The sequence below is a fragment of the Propithecus coquereli genome, unplaced genomic scaffold (assembly GCF_000956105.1).
Source record: "Propithecus coquereli isolate 6110/MARCELLA unplaced genomic scaffold, Pcoq_1.0 Scaffold34, whole genome shotgun sequence".
Taxonomy (NCBI): Eukaryota; Metazoa; Chordata; class Mammalia; order Primates; family Indriidae; genus Propithecus; species Propithecus coquereli.
In genome coordinates, this window is record NW_012149063.1 from 3,714,009 (window position 1) to 3,731,701 (window position 17,693).

At 41.8% G+C, this 17,693-nt stretch overlaps 1 protein-coding gene across 2 annotated transcripts in view; it reads left to right on the forward strand.

Annotated features, from left to right (window-relative positions):
- MYO3B (myosin IIIB) overlaps positions 1–17,693 on the forward strand; it is a 412,726-nt gene that overhangs the window by 285,109 nt on the left and 109,924 nt on the right. For both annotated transcript variants that reach the window (XR_001137744.1, XM_012650712.1), the window contains exons 29-30: positions 9,828–9,929; positions 14,456–14,558. Coding sequence is in view for 1 of the 2 variants with exons in the window: in XM_012650712.1 (XP_012506166.1) it covers positions 9,828–9,929; positions 14,456–14,558 (205 nt within the window). In the remaining variant the exon portion in view is untranslated. The remainder of the gene's footprint in view (positions 1–9,827; positions 9,930–14,455; positions 14,559–17,693) is intronic.

Consider the following 17,693-nt stretch of genomic DNA (forward strand, 5'->3'; position numbering starts at 1 on the left):
TTCGATTTCTAATCTATTACATTTAAAAATTAACTCAAGTTTCAGAAAGTAGACCGAACTAGACTTATTCAACTACAAAATGCATATATCCCTCAGTGAATATATTATCAAAACAAACAAACTGCAGGGAATTTTTTTTTTTTTTTTTTTTGAGACAGAGTCTCACTGTGTTGCCCGGGCTAGAGTGCCGTGGTGTCATCCTAGCTCACAGCAACCTCAAACTCCTGGGCTCAAGAGATCCTCCTGCCTCAGCCTCCCGAGTAGCTGGGACTACAGGCATGTGCCACCATGCCCGGCTAATTTTTTCTATGTATTTTTAGTTGTCCGATTAATTTCTTTGTATTTTTAGTAGAGATGGGGTCTCGCTCTTGCCCAGGCTGGTCTCGAACTCCTGAGCTCAAACAATCCGCCTGCCGCGGCCTCCCAGAGTGCTAGGATTACAGGCATGAGCCACCGCGCCCGGCCGTGCAGGGAATTTTTGAAAGATTTATGATGTCTTTTTGTTAATTTTTTGAAAGCACTGGCTTTAAATTGCCCCTCTAATTCAGGATTTTGTTTTTAAATGGGAGCAAAGTTGTGGGCCGCCCTGTCTCAAAGGGGAAAAGCCCTGAGGGTAGGTGACAGCCCCTAGGGGCTGGAAACAGAATTTCAGGGAGTCTCCCAGGAGCAACTGGTCTTCAGCACCATCCCCTACCCCAACCCCATATACACACACAGAGGAGCAGGGAGAGCCCATTGGTTTACTGCACAGTTTCATCTAATGGCTTCAGTGCTATGGAAATTGTTTTCCCTTTCTCTCTGTTCTCTGATCAGCTTTCTACTTACTCCACTCCGCCCTACCAACAACACAGGTGTTATCGGGAGATAACAATAGCGCTAACAATGATGGCCATATCTCCTCTGATGCTCTTTGGGGAGAGTGCTTTTCAGAATGTCAGCGGGGACTCTGCCCCGGCTGCTGGGGCGCCTTCCTTGAGCCTGCAAACAGGCATCTTACACTGCTGTGGCTGGAAACCACTGGGTGCATCATGTGACACCCACAAAGCGGAGCTGCTTTAAACGCTGCTTCCAGAAGGGAAAGTAAGCATTGCATCCAGACAGGCTTACCCTACACTGTAACAGAACCAAGTTTTTAGTGTTTAAAACTGCCTGAACTTTTTTTTTTTTTTGATCCTGAAACTTTAGAAGGAATGTTTAAACTTTTAAACCTTTTCAGGGTAAGGCTTCCTCCTAGCATTTTCTAATTTTAAAAGGCTGTTTCCTTTAGCATTGTTGGTGGGTTGGCAGTGACTAGGTGGTTGCAACAATTTCCTGGAACTAAATTTCCAGAAATATCCCTGTAACTATATTTAAATTGGGGATATTTCTTTCATTCATTCACTTAACTACGAATAGATCATTAAATATGAGATGTCCGATTTTGAATCAAAAGTTTAGTTTATTATATCTCAAACAAGAAGCAGTACAATTAATCAAAGTATGCACCTAAACTATCAATACAGTTTTGCCATCTTTACAGTAGCTTGCTTATGCCAGCAGCGAAGAAGCCTGGAGAGCAAATGGCGATGAAATCGTGAAAGATGTTTTCCATAGCTTGTTGAGAATCGAATATTTTTTCCTTGCAAGAAGTGGTCCAAAGCCTGGAAGAAGTAGTAGTCAGTTGGTGCAAGGTCTGGTGAATATGGTGAATGACAGAGAGTTTCCAAGTCCAGTCAGTCTCTGTAATTTCAGCAGTGTTGTTTGTGTAACATGTGGTCGAGCATTGTCTTGCAAGAGGATTGGCCTGTCTATATTGACCAAGCTTGGCCACTTAATCACAAGCATCCTCATCATTTTATCCAGTTGCATGCAGTAGACATCTGCTGCAATCAATTGACCAGGTTTCATGAAGCTGTAGTGGATAATACCAGTGCTGGACCACCAAACAGACAACATTAGCTTTTTTTGATGAATATTTGCTTTTGGACTGTGTTTCGGCACTTCATCTTTATCCTACCATTGTGCCGAACACTTGTGATTGTCAAAAAGAATCCATTTTTCATCACACATAACAATATGATGTAGAAATTGTTCACCTTTATGTAGTGACATCAAAGAAAGGCAAGCTTTGAGACAATTTCTCTTCTGACGCTCATTTAATTCATGTGGTACCCATCTATCTAGCTTCTTTACCTTGCTGATTTGTTTCAAATGGTCTAATATTGTTGGAATAGTAGCATCAGACCTTGCTGCTAATTCACATGCAGGTTGAGATGGATTCACTTCCACTACAGCTTTCAGCTCATCATATTCACCTTGGTCTCAGGTCACCCACATGGCTCATTTTCAAGATTAAAATCACCGAATGGAACTTCTCAAACCATTGACATACTGTGCATTCATTAGCCATATCCTTCCCAAACACATTGTTGATATTTCAAGCTGTCTGCACTGCATTTGTTCCATGATGGAACTCATATTCAAAAATAACTCGAATTTTTTACTTATCCATGGTTTCACAAAAATTGCTCTAAAAAATATTTTGAAAGATAATCATAAGCCAAAACATGTGTTCAAAAGAATGAGGATGTACCTTCACAATAAAAGAAAAAAACATGAGTGTCAAAGTGAAATGTCAGAGATATCAACTGTCAAAATTTAGTACTTAAGAAAATCGGACATTCCATACTCAATAACTTAATATTTGTTAAGCAACTACTTTATGCTGGGGCTACCATGGTAAACAATCAGATTTAATTTGGAGCTTCAAATTCTCCCACTCCAATATAGAGGTCTCTAAAATATTCTGTCCATCAAGGGGATACTATTTGAATAAACCAGGTACTCTGTACTAGACCAACATTCACTGAAAAGGAGCTCTATAAAATCTAAAACAATACAGAGAGTAAAAATCATTGTAAAACACAGCCAAAGGTATGCATTGAAATGACCCATGCTTCTTGAAGGTAAAAATGACCATGGTAGATATTTTTCATTCTGATAAAGCTGTACATAAGTAGATTGTCGATCACAAGCCAAACAAGAGAGTTTCAGTGACTGCACCATTGAGAGAAAAGGTCCTCTGTGAACAAACAGAAGGAAAACATGCATGCCCTCCATTACTCCCTTCTGTATCTCTATTTGTTTTTCTCCTTTGATTTTGCTTTTTCTTCACTCCATTTCTATTTCTTTGAAAGATCCCTAGTCATTTCCAATAAAAGCTTAATTCCTCAAAGTGAGTCTTTGTCAGAGGAAGCACAGGTGTGAGAGGAACGTTCCAAACTCTTCTTGACTCTAGGGCAGGAGCCAGCTGCCTCCGTTTTCCTGGTGTTTTAGGCCATGTCCACACCATAGTAAACAAACATCTAAGGAAAGAACTGCCTGGTGCACCTGAGCTTGAGTTGAGTTGTGAACTGCAAACTAGTTCCCCTGTCTTCTAAACCTCTGTTTGATGGAAGACAGGGTGCCCTTCAGACTTAGGCAAGGCGTCAGTCCACTCTCATGCTATCTTGGTTTCTCTAGCTCTCTGTAAGTAAAGAGCTGGGGCTGGTTTCTGACAGCTATAGGCTTAACATTTTGGAGGGGGAAATGTTTGGGCAGCAAGCATTATGATTTACTTTGGGAAAACTTGCCTTGTCTGTGACAGGCTCAGAGCAAGTGGTTTACAGCAGAGAGAAGACCGGCCTGTGGCTTCAAGGTTTCTGACAAGAAATGAGCTCTGCCAAACCTCTCTTTGGCACAGACAATAGAATTCTTGTCATGGCATAGCTTGGAATGCAGAGAAATGTCCTTTTCTGTGCAATAAAATTATTGACCATGTTACGATTAAACAAGCTAGAGTGCAGGGTACTGTTTACCTAATGTGCAGAGAGGAAGCTACAAAGTCAATGTGGGTTTGGGGTCCACTGGTGCCTGATGTCATATTGACATGGCACGGAAATATGCTTAAGACAAAACTTTGGTGCAGCAGTTGGAGCCCACCCCCACCCCAGGACTCAAGATTAAAACTTCAGAGGAAGCCCATGGTCAGAGCCTCTTCAGTTTGGAATCAGTTTTCTCCATTGTGGACGTCATATAGAGCTCTAGAATGTGGCCACAAAGAGGTAATCCCTGAAATGGTATCTTAACCACCTCAACATCAAATAGAGCAACATTATTGTGATTGATAACACACTCAAGTTGCCTTTACTCTATGTCTTTAAATTTAAAATATTTTTCATGTAGAATCATAAAATGTTATGACATTTTATAACTTTTATTAGTTGTTTAGATAGTAACCACATAATATTACCGTAAAGAAACATAGGCTGGGCAAGGTGGCTCATGCCTGTAATCCTAGCACCCTGGGAGGCCGAGGCGGGATGATTGCTTGATCTCAGGAGTTCAAGACCAGCCTGAGCAAGAGTGAGAACCCATCTCTACTAATAGTAGAAAAAAATTGGCTGGGCTTGGTGGCGCATGCCTATAGTCCCAGCTACTCAGGAGGCTGAGGCAGGAGGATCACCTGGGCCATCCTAAGAATGTGGAGAGCCAAAGAATTTAGAGTCAAAACAATGGACTTTAAATCCTGGCTATGCCATCATTTACCATGTAATTTGGGGAAAATTATTTAACTTCTGAGCCTTAATTTTCTCAGCTGTAAAATGAGACTCATTAAGGCCTAATTCTCAGGACTGTTGTGAAAATGATAACAGGTAATTTATGCAAAGCATCCTTCATAGTACCTGACACATAGTTGGTATTCAATCAATGAAACATTAGCTCCCTCTCTCTGCCCCCTTCCAAAAAAAAGTCTGTGAAATACTTTTCTATGGTGAGCATAATAATGTTGTAACTTCAAAAAGATGAAACAATTTCACTTTTGGAGAAAAATAGTACCTGTCAGATCTCAAATATGGTTATAATAAAATCTTTATAAAAAAGAGAATTTTCTAAATCTTAACTTATGTCATGTTTGACAGGAAAAATTAGACTACAACAATAACATGTGAAAGATTTCAAGTGGTTTTGTTTTTGTTTCCAATTTTCCAAAGAACTGTGCTCCATCATGCTGAAAGCTTGATTCATTTGTGTAGATAAATTTTTCAGGGACCTCACAATTGTTAAGACTTAGGTGACGTGCTACTGATACCATTTTCCCCCGTCACTGATTTGAGGCCTTTTTGTAACTTATTCTGAAAGATAGCAAGTCTCCCCCTTACCCCCTTCCACGAAGCCAGAAATTCTAAAATCCAGGAGCTAAATATCACCCAGATTTGTTGCCTGCTGGTGTGGAAAGTGAGTGGCCTTTTATATGTCTGATTAGTTGGAAGATCTTGGTGTGCCTATCATGTTTAACCCACAGTGACGGGTGACTGGCAGCATAACAGCTGAGCGACAGCCATTTGGCTAGAAGTTCAAACCCCAACACGATGAGCCATAGCAGGATCACAGTTTGATTTGCTGTGGCCATGAAGTCTGAATCACCAAATACAGAGGCAGAGGCAAGGGTGACAGCTGGTAGCCATTCTCGTCAATAAAATTGTGATGGTTGAGATGCACAAGTAACCAGAGCCTGCTAATTTCATAGACTTTGAGCCAAGTGCTTAGTGTCAAAACCAGCTATGGTCAATGATGCAAATTGTTGTGAAGGGTCCCTCGTCAACAGCAAGGCTTTCCCTGTCAGACTCTGTCCTCCTAATGGATTAGAAGCAGATTGGATCCTGCTTTCCAAGAACAGATCCAGTTTGAGGAGGAGGCCTTATTTTTTAAAATTCTAGTAACTTCTTAAAAGTCAGGTTTATTAAGGTATAATTTACATAAAGTTTAAACAGGCTTGATAAAACTGGACAAATACATACGATCAGATAATCCCCTCCACAACCAAGAAAAAGAACATTTCCAAAAATTCCCTTGTTCCCTTTTTGTCATCCATCCCTCCTTCACCCTCAGCCCCTGGTGACCACTAATGGAGTTTCTGTCTCTATAGTTTTGCCTTTTCCAAAGCATCCTATAAATGGAGTTATACAGTATGCGGACTTTTGGGTTTGGCTTCTTGCACTTAGCATAAATGTTTTTGAGATTCATCTGCATGGTTGCATTTATCAGTAGTTTGTTGATTTTCCTTGCTGAGCAGAATTCCAGTGTACGGATGGCCACAATTTTATTCCTCTGCCAGTCAAAGGACATTTGGGTTGTTTCCAGTTCTTGGTGATTATGAATAAAGCTGCTATAAACATACAGAGCTTTATCTTTCCAAGAAAAATTTCTAAGAAAGTAAATAAACTTGCTTCGTAGGAAACCAGAACTGTATGAGCAGGAATGATTCTAAAGGTGGAAATTGTTTCCTTTTTGATTAGAAGACGGACATCCTTATTTTCCTAACATCTTACATAGCAAGTTACAGTTTATATAAAGCACTTTCACTCACCTTACTTCCTGTAATTGTCATTATAGTAACCCTGAGAGGTAGGCTTGGAATCTTTCCTTGTTTTACGGATGGAAGCTAGGAAGTCTCCTGGAATCCAGACTTCTCAATTCTGATCTGCTGTCCTCTCCCTCAGACATTTTCTCAATATCCTGTCTGTGCAGAACATTCTGCTAGGTTCTTTGGAGACGGTCACAAAAATAATGTAAAAATGTGTTTTTATTCCCATCAAGAGAGGACAGTCACATAAGGAACCAGGACCTACACCGCTGGCCCAAGCTTCAGAGAAGTACTAAACTAGGCCAACTAACACAGCCACAAGAAGCGAACAGTCTATGAAGTTACCTCTAGTCATTTTTGGAAGCAGGCAGGACATAAATTATAAGAGATAAATCCAACCTGAAGCTGACGGAAGTCAGAAGACAATAGAGTGACAGTCCCTAGGTGCTTGGAGGGAAGGAGAATTCCCCAGGCAACGATGTTCCAGGGCAGGCAAAACACTGCTTTCTAGGATCATGGAAAACCTCCCTCCTTGGCTTCCAAGTTGGGGAAAGCAGTTACCAAGCAGGACTTTCTTTGAACTCGGTCAAAGTTTAACTGGGATAATGACTGGAATTAAGTGCTGGAGAATCAAAGTGGAAAATGTTTTCATAGACCTGAATTACTGGGCTTGTTTTGTGTAGCAGAGATGGAGGCCAGGATTTTTGACGGGGCTGTAGAACAAAAAAAGTATCAATTCTTTAAGAAAAGGATTTGACTTTTTCAGTGCTGCTTTTGGTGGCATTTCCCTGTCAAACCTCCCACAAGTTGGCCTTTTTATTCTTTATATTCTGATGGCTGATGACCAGCTGTCACTCCAGCCAGAAACCACACTGGCTCCTTGTGAAACCTGCCAGCAGTGGTTAGGAGGGGAAGGCTGGGCTTTTGTGCCTCATCTATATGCGCCTTCTGTGCCAGATACAGTGTGTGCCCTTTGCCAGGCCCATTATGAGGGCAGGAAAGTTTACCCAGCCTAGATTACCAACCAGGAAATCGATCCGGACGGTGTTTCTGTCCTCTGGGTGGGTCACCAAATTCTAGGCCAGGCCAGAGCCTCTTTCCGCAGCAGCTGATCTGTGGGACCCTTAGAGACCGGGCATGTGAAGGAATGTGGGAAGGTCTGAATTTTTGCTTCTATTTATAAAAAGGAAAAAAAAGAGAATAGGCATTATGATTTTTAAATGTTTAAATAAATGGGGCCACATCATATAATATTTAGGGATTCAGACTTTAGGACAAAACTGCTTAGGTTGCAGCTCTGGCTCTTCCACTCTCCAGCCGTGTGACTCTAGGCTAATCATTTAACCTCCCTTTGTCTCAATTTCCTCAGCTGTAAAATAGGAATAATAATTTTCTCGTAAAATAAGAATAATAATTTTCTCTACCTTTCAGGGTTACTATGAGGATTAAATGAGTTAATCTTTGTAAAGGGCTTAGAACAATGCCTAGAACATAATGATTGTGTTTGTTAAATAAAAATAATGGAGCTTTTTTAATGTCCTCTTCCGAAATTTTCTTCCCCCCTAGCCAAATCAAGCTGAATGTACATACTTGATCTTTTCCTTATCTTTCTTCTAGTGATTTCAATCCTTAACATCTGACATGCTCCCCCACCTCCCCACCCCCAAATTAGATTTCCAGGGATGCCATAATAAATTACCACAAACTTCGCAGCTTAAAACAACAGAAATCTACTCTCTCACAGTCCTGGAGGCTAGACGTCCAAAATCAAGGTGTCAGCAATGTTGATTTCTACTGGAGGTTCTGAGGGAAAATCTGTTCCATGTCTCTCTCCTAGTTTCTGGTAGTTCCTGGAAATTCTTGGCATTCCTTAGCTTGTAGGCCCATCACTCCACTCTCAGTTCCCATTGTCACGTGCATTCTGTGTCTCTCTGTGTCTTCACATGGCCTTCTTATAAGGACATCAGTCATTGCCTTTAGGACCCACCTAAATCTAGTATGACCTCATTTTTAATTAACTAATCACACCTGCAAAGACCCTATTTCCAGTAAGGTCACGTTCTGAGGTTCCAGGTGGATGTGAATTTTGGGGTGACACTGGTCAACCCAGTACACCGCCTTAAAAGTTTCAGGGTGCTTTCATATCTTTTATCTCTTTTTATTCTTATTCCCTAATTAGAATGCATGCTTATTGAGGGTAGGGCCTGTGTCTCTTTAGGTGTAATATGAGGCAGCTGGTGTTATTTAACATGAGAGCATTTACTGGGCCACCTTAAGGAAATGGAAAGACAGGGGTGACACCAACCTGGGTATGGGAAGGTGGTGCCTGGGATAGGGGAGGCAACCAGAAGGCGGGAGAAAGACAGGATTTTAAAAATCCCATCTGAGCAAATAAGAAAGGAGAAAGGTCAGGGATTCCAAATATTCTAATATGGTACATCTGGAAGTATGCTGGCAGAATTAGAAACATCCAGAGCCTAAAGGAAGGTGCAGGAAGAGCAAGAACAAGGTCTAGGTCACAGGCCAGGAAGGAAGGAGGTGAGGACAGAGTTAGGGTTGACTCCCTCGGAGCAGAGCTTGAAGACTCTCTCTCCTGTGAGGAGGTGAGGCCCTGCTGCCAGTATAGTTTCTATCAAAAACCAAGAGATCCAATTGAAAGAACCCACCTTCTCCAGAGAGCTGAGCTAGAAGATGTTGGAACATCTTCAGCTCACTGTGACTTTGAGGTCATGGAGAATGGAAGAGGAAATGTGACAGCTGGGAAACTCCCTTTGGTATTTTTCCAGTGGAGCCATTATGTTGGGGAATCCAACAGGAAGTAAGCTGACTGAACAGTGAAAAGCTGCAGTGGGATAGTCCTCAGCTGAAAGTAGTGTGTAGCCTGTCTTTCCCCTGACAGCACAAGAAAGGTTGGTTGTCCATCCACAATGGCCTGTGATCAGGGCTGCAAGATCAAAGGAAGGGAAGGGCACTCCTGAGAGGGAGAGATGTAGAGGAGAGGAAACGGCAGCTTCCTAGGAGAGACCTAGCTCCTCTTTTTACCTCTCTGGTATTGGCAACTGAGGGACAGCAGGAAGGCCACCTAGGGGTCAAGCCAGGAGTCCTGGCTTGGTGCACTTAGGGCTTCTGTTTGTCACCAAGTTCTCCTGTTTGACTAATGCGATCAGTGAAATGGAGGTTCCCCAAATTACCTAATGTCATCTAGCTAGTAGGGAGTCTAGCCAGGACAATTATTAATTCTCATGTTTCCTACTATCGTGCCCTTTCTCAACTACACTGTATTCATAGGCACCAAATCCATAGATGAGATTCATCACTTTGGTGTCTCAAACCACAAAAAAAGTGTGGGTTTCCCTAGCCAAGTTGTATCACCCAGTTTGGTAATTCATCTAGGTGTGGGAGCATAATCTTGAGCAAATTCTTCTTTTGTTTCATTCCACAGGGGACACTTCAGACCAAAGCAGTGACCCACATCCTGCTGTCGCAGGGTGCACCAGGGGAAGTACCCAGGCTCAAGACTGCAGAGAGCCTGGTGACCATAAAGGTGGAGTCATTAGAGGTTTGGGATGGGTGTTCCCTATTCAGGGGCATTCTGGATAAGTTTCCAAAGCTGGAAATGATCACCTATTATATAAGGACCTTCTGCCTGCCACTCTAACTTTTTTACCTACAAATGACAGCTGATTAAATTCAGGGGCAACCTTGCCAGGGGCCTGGAAAGGTGATTTCACAGAAGGGGAAAGAGTGGACAGAGATTAGCTCAGATCTTTTGCAGCTGCCCCTCTGCCTCACTGGGATACTGGTCTAGGTGCAGCTCTCCTTACCAACTGCTTCTCTTCAACCCATCTTCTTGCGGCAGACTCTGGCATGTCTATATAGAATTTACTTTAAGACTTAGGAAAGTTTAGCTTCTTAAGATCTTTCTATGATCCAGACATTGATGCACAGACCTCAAACTCATTGAGAACATTCACGGAGGAAGGAGCACTATGGACAAAAAATTAAAACTTGGGTTTCTAGTCTCAGTCCTCCATTAACTGACATCCTTAAGCTTCAGTCATGGTAAAATGAGAGAATTGGACTAAATCAGTATTTTTCAAACATTTAAAAAATATTGAAGTCTCACCCTTTTGAAGTTTGAAGGTCCCTGGACCTCTGCCTGAAGAAGCAGCTATGATTATTGAAATACGGCCTTTAATGCCAACACCTGCATTTTATGAAACTTGAGGATGAGTTGCCCCAGACTTTGCAGTGGAGTTTACGGTTATAGTTTCTCTCCTAGGCCCAGCGCCACAGCCCAGTACACAGACAGAGAGGCTCTGGGCACTTCAAAATCCTTTGCGACCTCTCACTAGACCTGTGTTTCAAGGAAATACAGAACTGGAGCTTCACCTTGGGGCAAAGAGGTTAGGGAGTAGGAGAAAAGAGAAGCAGCAGGAAGCAAGGGAGCAGCAGTTCTTAAACTTAAGGAGCCTTGAGGGAGGAGACAATGAGAGAATTTTCATTTTCAAAAGAAGGGTGTCTAGCTGTTACTGATCTAGGGTCTAGACCACCTTTTTCCCGTAAAAGTCACAAATTGGAGGTCCTCTGGTGCAGGAGGTCACAAATAGGAGGTTCCCAGCAGACGTTTTATGTTTGGCCAGGCACAGTGTTTTTTAAAAAAATTTGAGTCTGAATGTCTCTAAGTGGGGCATGCGTCTCTGGTTTATCACAAACCCCACCACTCCCACCCTCTTTGCCTGATGCTTCACACATTTATGTTACCTAGGTGGCCCCAAAGGCACTTACCTTGCCAACACCTGCCAATGGTATTTTCATTTTTTCCCCTGACAGTCAAAAGCTTTTCCATCTTATTTCAAAATGGTCTAGTAAAGACTTGGCTCAATTTCCCTGAAAAATATGAATGGCTCAATCAGATTTTGGAAGGACTCAATTCCTCCAGGACTCCACTCCCAGTATTGCTTTCCTTCATTACGCCAGAAACTACTGGGGACCTTCCCTGAGGAAAGGTGACCCATCTCTGGAGAAGCTTTATTGCCCACACCTGCACATTCCCCAAGTATGGCATTTTATGAACATTTCTGCTATTCAAGTTCGTATTTTATTTTTCAGCCATGTCATTGGTCTAATTCCTTTAACTCAACCTAGTGACTTAAAATGAATCACCTTATTTCTGTCTCTCTCTCTTTTTTTTTATCCCCCTCCATCCCCATGTCTCCATTTCTCTAATCTAGCTCAGCAATTAATTTGCCAGAGAAATACCAGGTGATTCCAACTACCACCAGGACATACTTTAAAGTATTTGACAATTTTGGATCCTGCTTTGAACTCAATGGTTTGATAATCTTAACTTATTTAAGTTTGTCTTTTTGGTCTGACCCAAAGCCTTCTCTTGGCTCTTCAAGCAATGCTGGGGGATGTGAGAGCAGACTTCATCTAAGCTTTATTAAGAATATTCTGTAAATTTCTGTTTGGTTTTTATACTTCAAATAACTCTTGAAATCAATATTTTGATGACTGAAGTGTAAATGAATAAGAAACATGGAATAAGTTTTCCCTTCAATCACATGAACAGAAATTCTATGGGTTTTTATTGAAAACCCAGGCAAAGTAACTGCGGGTATTTGCTGAGCCACATTAAAGATGTTACTTCCTCTCTTTCTAATCTTGGACATAGCACCTTTGAAAGGAGAGTCCCAAACCAAAAGAGATTTTATGGGTTTTTTTTCTGGATTTCCTTGTGCTTTTTTCCTCTTTGGATTGTTTTTAAATTGCTCCTTTTTTAACTAAGGATCTCAAAATAGGTGCAGACAAAAGCTTGCAATCTCAGCTTTCCACACAGGCAATACCACTGGGACTTTGATCAGTGGTAGCTTTTGGTGCTGCTGAATTGGGCCAGAGAACAAGATTAAAAATTATTTGTGCTGATTTCCCTTCTTAATAGGGAAATAGAAAGATATTTGTGTCCCTGAAGTAGGCTCCTCTTTTTTCTTTTTATGTCAATTCTTGCTTTTATGTTGCTTATCACAGTATTACAAGTGAGCCTGGACCAAACAGTGTTTTAGAATCTATCCACGAGGGAAAAAACCTGCCTGGTGCTCTAACTGGAGAAGTTTATCTATCAAGAAAAGGCAGGAGAGGGAGGAGAAGGAAACCAGTTAATGAAATTCTAAAAAGCTGTGAATATTTTTTTTACTTCTGGTTTCTTTTTTCTTTCTTCTTTCAATATTGTTTCACTGTGTGGTCAAAATTTTGGGGGGAATAATAAGAATGTAATAATGTCTCGTTTAAATTTTTTCCTTATCCTTTTGGTGTTTATAGCAGTAATAATAATAACAACAACAGATGGTTTTATCTACCACTATAGCTCAAAGAATTACATTTCCTCTACACAAGAGAAAATATATGTCTAAGGAACCAAACTAATGATTTAAAATCAGAATATACTCTTTCCAGAACAGACAACACAAAAACAATTGATTTCTTTATTTCTGTCTTTTGCTACACTCCATCTCTGTCATACGTTCCATCATTATAATAGCAACTATTTATAGTCAATGCACCTTCTACAATATGTCACAATTGCCAAGTTCGTAAATTATCTTTTTTGGTTATATTTCATTTTGGATGCTCCCAGATAATTTAAAATAGGAATGGCAAATAGGTGCAAAGTCTCTTTCCAATCCTAACTGATTGGTAGTGACTTACTTGGAGCCCTGGTTCTCAGCCCTGGCCACACATTAAAATTATCTGGGGAGCTTTTAATAATTGATGCAACCTCTACCCCAGATAACTTTCAGAACCTCTAGGGACCGGGCCTAGGCATGTTTAAAATCTTCCCAGGTGTTTCTAACGTACAGCCAGGATTAAAAATCATTGATCTGGAAGCAGTGTCTCTCAAATTTCAACATAGATCAGGATCGCCTGCAGAGTTTGTTAAAAACACAGATTGCCAGGCCCTATGTCCAGATTTTTTGATTTACTAGGTCTGGGGTGGAACCCAAGTATTTTCATTTCTAACAAGTTTCCAGGTGGTGATGATGCTGGGGGGCAGGGTTCCACACTTTGAGAACCACTGATATGAAGTTGGTGAAGATGAATTAAGGTTCAGTGGAAAAGAGGGCCATGATTGGTTAATCAATGGCTGCCATGGGCACAGGAAGGAGGAATTGTATTATATTTGTTGCCTTTATTCATCAGTAAACTGTTCTCAATCAAAATGTAGAAATAGGTTACTTCCAGTTAATCCTACCCACATCATTTTTTGTTCCCTGACCTACTATCCATGTCAGCGGACAGCCCAGCCAGGACTGGAAGCTGGTCTGCTAACTCTGTCCAGCACAGTGCCATTCCAGCTACTGTACACTGCTTCTACTAGAACCTACCTGAATTGGGGGCCTTGAATCTCTGTCCACTATTTATATCTATTGCCAGAGAGAGATGGCTTGTTTTCCTGTAAATGAAAGCTATAAAGCATGAGTTACTCTATCCAATTTGCTGGCGGGGACCTAGCACCAGGCAAGACCTGTAGTCCCAGAATAGGTCAGTTTTTTTTGGTTTTTTTTTTTTTTTTTTGAGACAGAGTCTCACTCTTTTGCCTAGGCTAGAGTGAGTGCCATGGCGTCAGCCTAGCTCACAGCAACCTCACACTCCTGGGCTAAAGCAATCCTTCTGCCTCAGCCTCCCGAAGAGCTGGGACTACAGGCATACGCCACCATGCCCAGCTCATTTTTTCTATATATTTTTAGTTGTCTGATTAATTTCTTTCTATTTTTAGTAGAGATGGGGTCTCGCTCTTGCTCAGGCTGGTTTCGAACTCCTGAGCTCAAACAATCTGCCCTCCTCGGCCTCCCAGAATGCTAGGATTATAGGCGTGAGTCACTGCGCCCGGCCAGAATAGGTCAGTTTTAATGATATCTCTTAGAAAAAAAGATGACTGCAGAAAGTCAGAGAGATGCATGAGGGCAGGGAGAAAGGACCTGCAGAGAATGTAGATGGGCACCAAAACCTAGCCCTGCCTACTTCTGAGCTTATCCTTAGGCCTCTAAGTACTTGTTTCTTTTCTCTTAGCTCTGAAGGGCTCTATAGTTCATAAGAGCCATCCACAAGCAGAATCCAACAAGGGCCATGCAGAGACTTCAAGCAACTCATCTGCTGTCACTGAAAAAACTGGGTGAGTCTCATTTATAAAGGTTCCCTCAGGTACTCTGTTCCAATGGACAATGTTTCTACCACTTTGGTATTTTGATGAATTGGAGAGAATGGAGCCAAAAAGTATTTTCTATCATATTCTGCCATATCAGAGGTCTTTACCCTGTGGGCAGTCTTTATTCTACAGAGTAACTGGAACACAATCCTGCTTTTTGGGTTCTCTTCTAAAACCTGTTTGTGGCCTCATTAGGTTAAAGCAGTGGTTCTCAACTGGGAGCAATTTTCTCCCATCCAGATATTTGGCAACATCTGGAAACATTTTTGGTTTTCACAACTTTGGGGGAAGGGTTATGCTACTGGCATCTAGTGGATAGAAGCCAGCGATGCTGCTAAACATCCTATGTTACATGGCACAGCCTCCCCACAACAAAGAATTGTCCAGCTCAAAATGTCAATAGACCCAAAGTTGAGAACCCCTATAGCCAGGCATGGTGGTGCACACTTATAGTCCTAGATACTCAGAAGCCTGAGGTGGGAGGATCCCTTGAGCCCAGGAGTTCGAGTCCAGCCAGGGCAGGCAGCATAGCAAGACTCTCATCACTAGAACAAAATAATTTGAGAATCCCTAGATTTAAGCTAAATCAAAGAGGCAGTATCATTTCTTGTTCACCTACAGGTTTTAGTTAAATATAATTCAAAGAGAATAGAGAAGAGCTTGCCTTTCAATGGACATCTGAGCTGCTCAAGGTCTGCAGCACCTGTTACCCTGGCTAAATGTGGGCTCCAGTCACTTTAAGCCAGGCCAGGCCAGGCCGTGACACCAAGGGCTGGAGACTCAAGGAACTCCCAGGCCTGTTCTTCAGGGAAACCTTCATAATCTGCCTTCTCTAAGAAAAGGTTTCCAGGACCATCACTCATATCACTAGAAGGAGGACACAACTACAGGAAGGAGTGGACCATGGCAAAAGGAAGGTCTAAATAGAATGAAGCTTGCTTTATTTTCCCCCAAATTGATTATGGGGAACTTAATTAAAAGTTTGGTCAGGGATTTGGAGAAAAGTCATTAGACAGTTTTTTGCAATTTTTCATTTGGAAAAAAAAAGGCAGTCTTGATTTGTAATTTTAATAAAAATAATTCTTAATTTTTTGAGACTTCTTAATATTTTTGAGCCTTGAAAAATTCTCAATATGTCCATAGTGGCCTCAAAGTGCCATTGGACTACTTTTAAAGTAGATACTTTAGACTACTTGCCTAAATAGTCAGAATAGCTCATTTCAGGGTAGTTGAGGAAAAGATCTATTATAACATCTCAGAAAACAAAGTTTACAATTTCTGATGTGGCAGAAAGATCACTGAGCTTGGCAGGTGGAAGACTTTGTGTTCTGGTCCTTGCGCTAACGTATTCCAACTGTTTGACCTTGGGCAATTTTGTGACCCAGTTTGGAAAATGACCCCAGAGTGACCCCTTCAACCCCAGAGTGGCTCCCCTCAACCTTAGCTGTTGAAGGACTTTCCTGAGAATATTAGGACAGTGCTCTGAACTCTTCCACTTCCCTTCTCTCCACCTTAGAATTTCTCCTTATTTCTTCAGTTGTCCTTTCCTCCTTTGCTCCCATCTCCCAGACCACAAACCCTCTTCCTTGCATGGTGCTCCTACCCTCCAGGCCCTACCACTATTAGTTAGCACCACCACCCCTTTGCTTTCCCATCTTTCCCACTCTGATATCTCTCTCTCTTTTGCTTATACCTCTCCCTATTCCAACAAAAGCTTGCCCTTGGCCCTGTCCATCCCTCTTCTTACTTTTCCCACTAGACTTCTCAGACCTAAAATCAAGGGCTGCTGCCTCATCCTCTTACCAAACCAACCCCTCCATCCTTTATATTGAAATCTGATTTGTGCCCTCACCATGTCCCTAAAACTATCCTTGGGAAGCTGAGCTCGTAGTTGTTACAGCCTCATCTTCATCAGACACTTTGCAGCATTTAGTTCCAGGGGCCATGCATGCTTTCCTCGAAGAGCCCTCTTCCACAGGTGTCTGTAATACTGCGTTCTTCAAGTTCTTCCCCAGAGATATCCTCAGTCTCTGTTTTCTCTGGCTCCATTTTTCTTCTTTTTCATCCACCATTAAAATAAAGGCAATTCTCCAAGTCTTGACTTTCTTCTTTCTCTGCTTCTCACCTGGGTGATAGCATTTCTCACTGTGTATTCTGGTATCAACTCTCAGCTGTGTGAGCACAAGTCCCAGATCTCTGGTCTGTGCTCCTCACTCCTCCACCCAACTCCTGCTGGACATATATTCCTGATTAACACACCAGAATCTCAACATAAAATCCCCCACTAAAGCACCTCCTTCACCAGACCTCCCACTTCTGTAAGTGGCACAAACACTATCTTGTGACCTGGCGTTGGAACTGGCACAGTCATTCTTGATTCCTACCTCACACTTAACCCCATCTCCAATTATCTGCTACATATTCTTCCCTGGTCCAGGCCTGCCATTATCTCTTCCTCTTTTTCCTTCTCTCCTCTTTACAGACCAGCTTTCATTTTTGGCACCTGATCAATTGTCCTACAACATATTCTGACCTGTTCAAAAAACTTTAATGGCTTCCTATTTTAGACCAAAAGAGGTTCAAACTTCTTAGTCTGGTGTTCCACGCCTCTCCCTAGCTTGCTTTAGTTTGTCCTCAGGCTCACCTCAGCTTTGTCCCTGTATACACTTGGTGGCTAACCAGAATCAAACTTCCTATTGTTCTACCAGTGTACCTACCTCTCTTCTTTCTGCCCATTCCTTTCTGTTCAATTCTCACATTTTGTCAAGATACATTGTCATATCTCTTTCCTCCATGAAGACATTAATTCTTTTTAATACTCCTTGAACCATAGCCCATGTGTAACTGTACTGCTGAACGTGCTATTTCACAACAAGATTATAAACTTGTGCTCTAATGTGGATCAACTCAACTGCTTTCTTCATCAAGATAATCTTGTTACTAAAAAAAAAATCAGCTCAATTAAACAAGGTACTTGGTGATGAGTTGATTTACATTGTGATGCAAACTCGTTATGTCATTGTGAGTGGTGACAGTTCACAGACTGGGTCCTCACACCACACCCTGGTGCTTTTCATGTTTTGCCTAGTGTTATAGCTGACC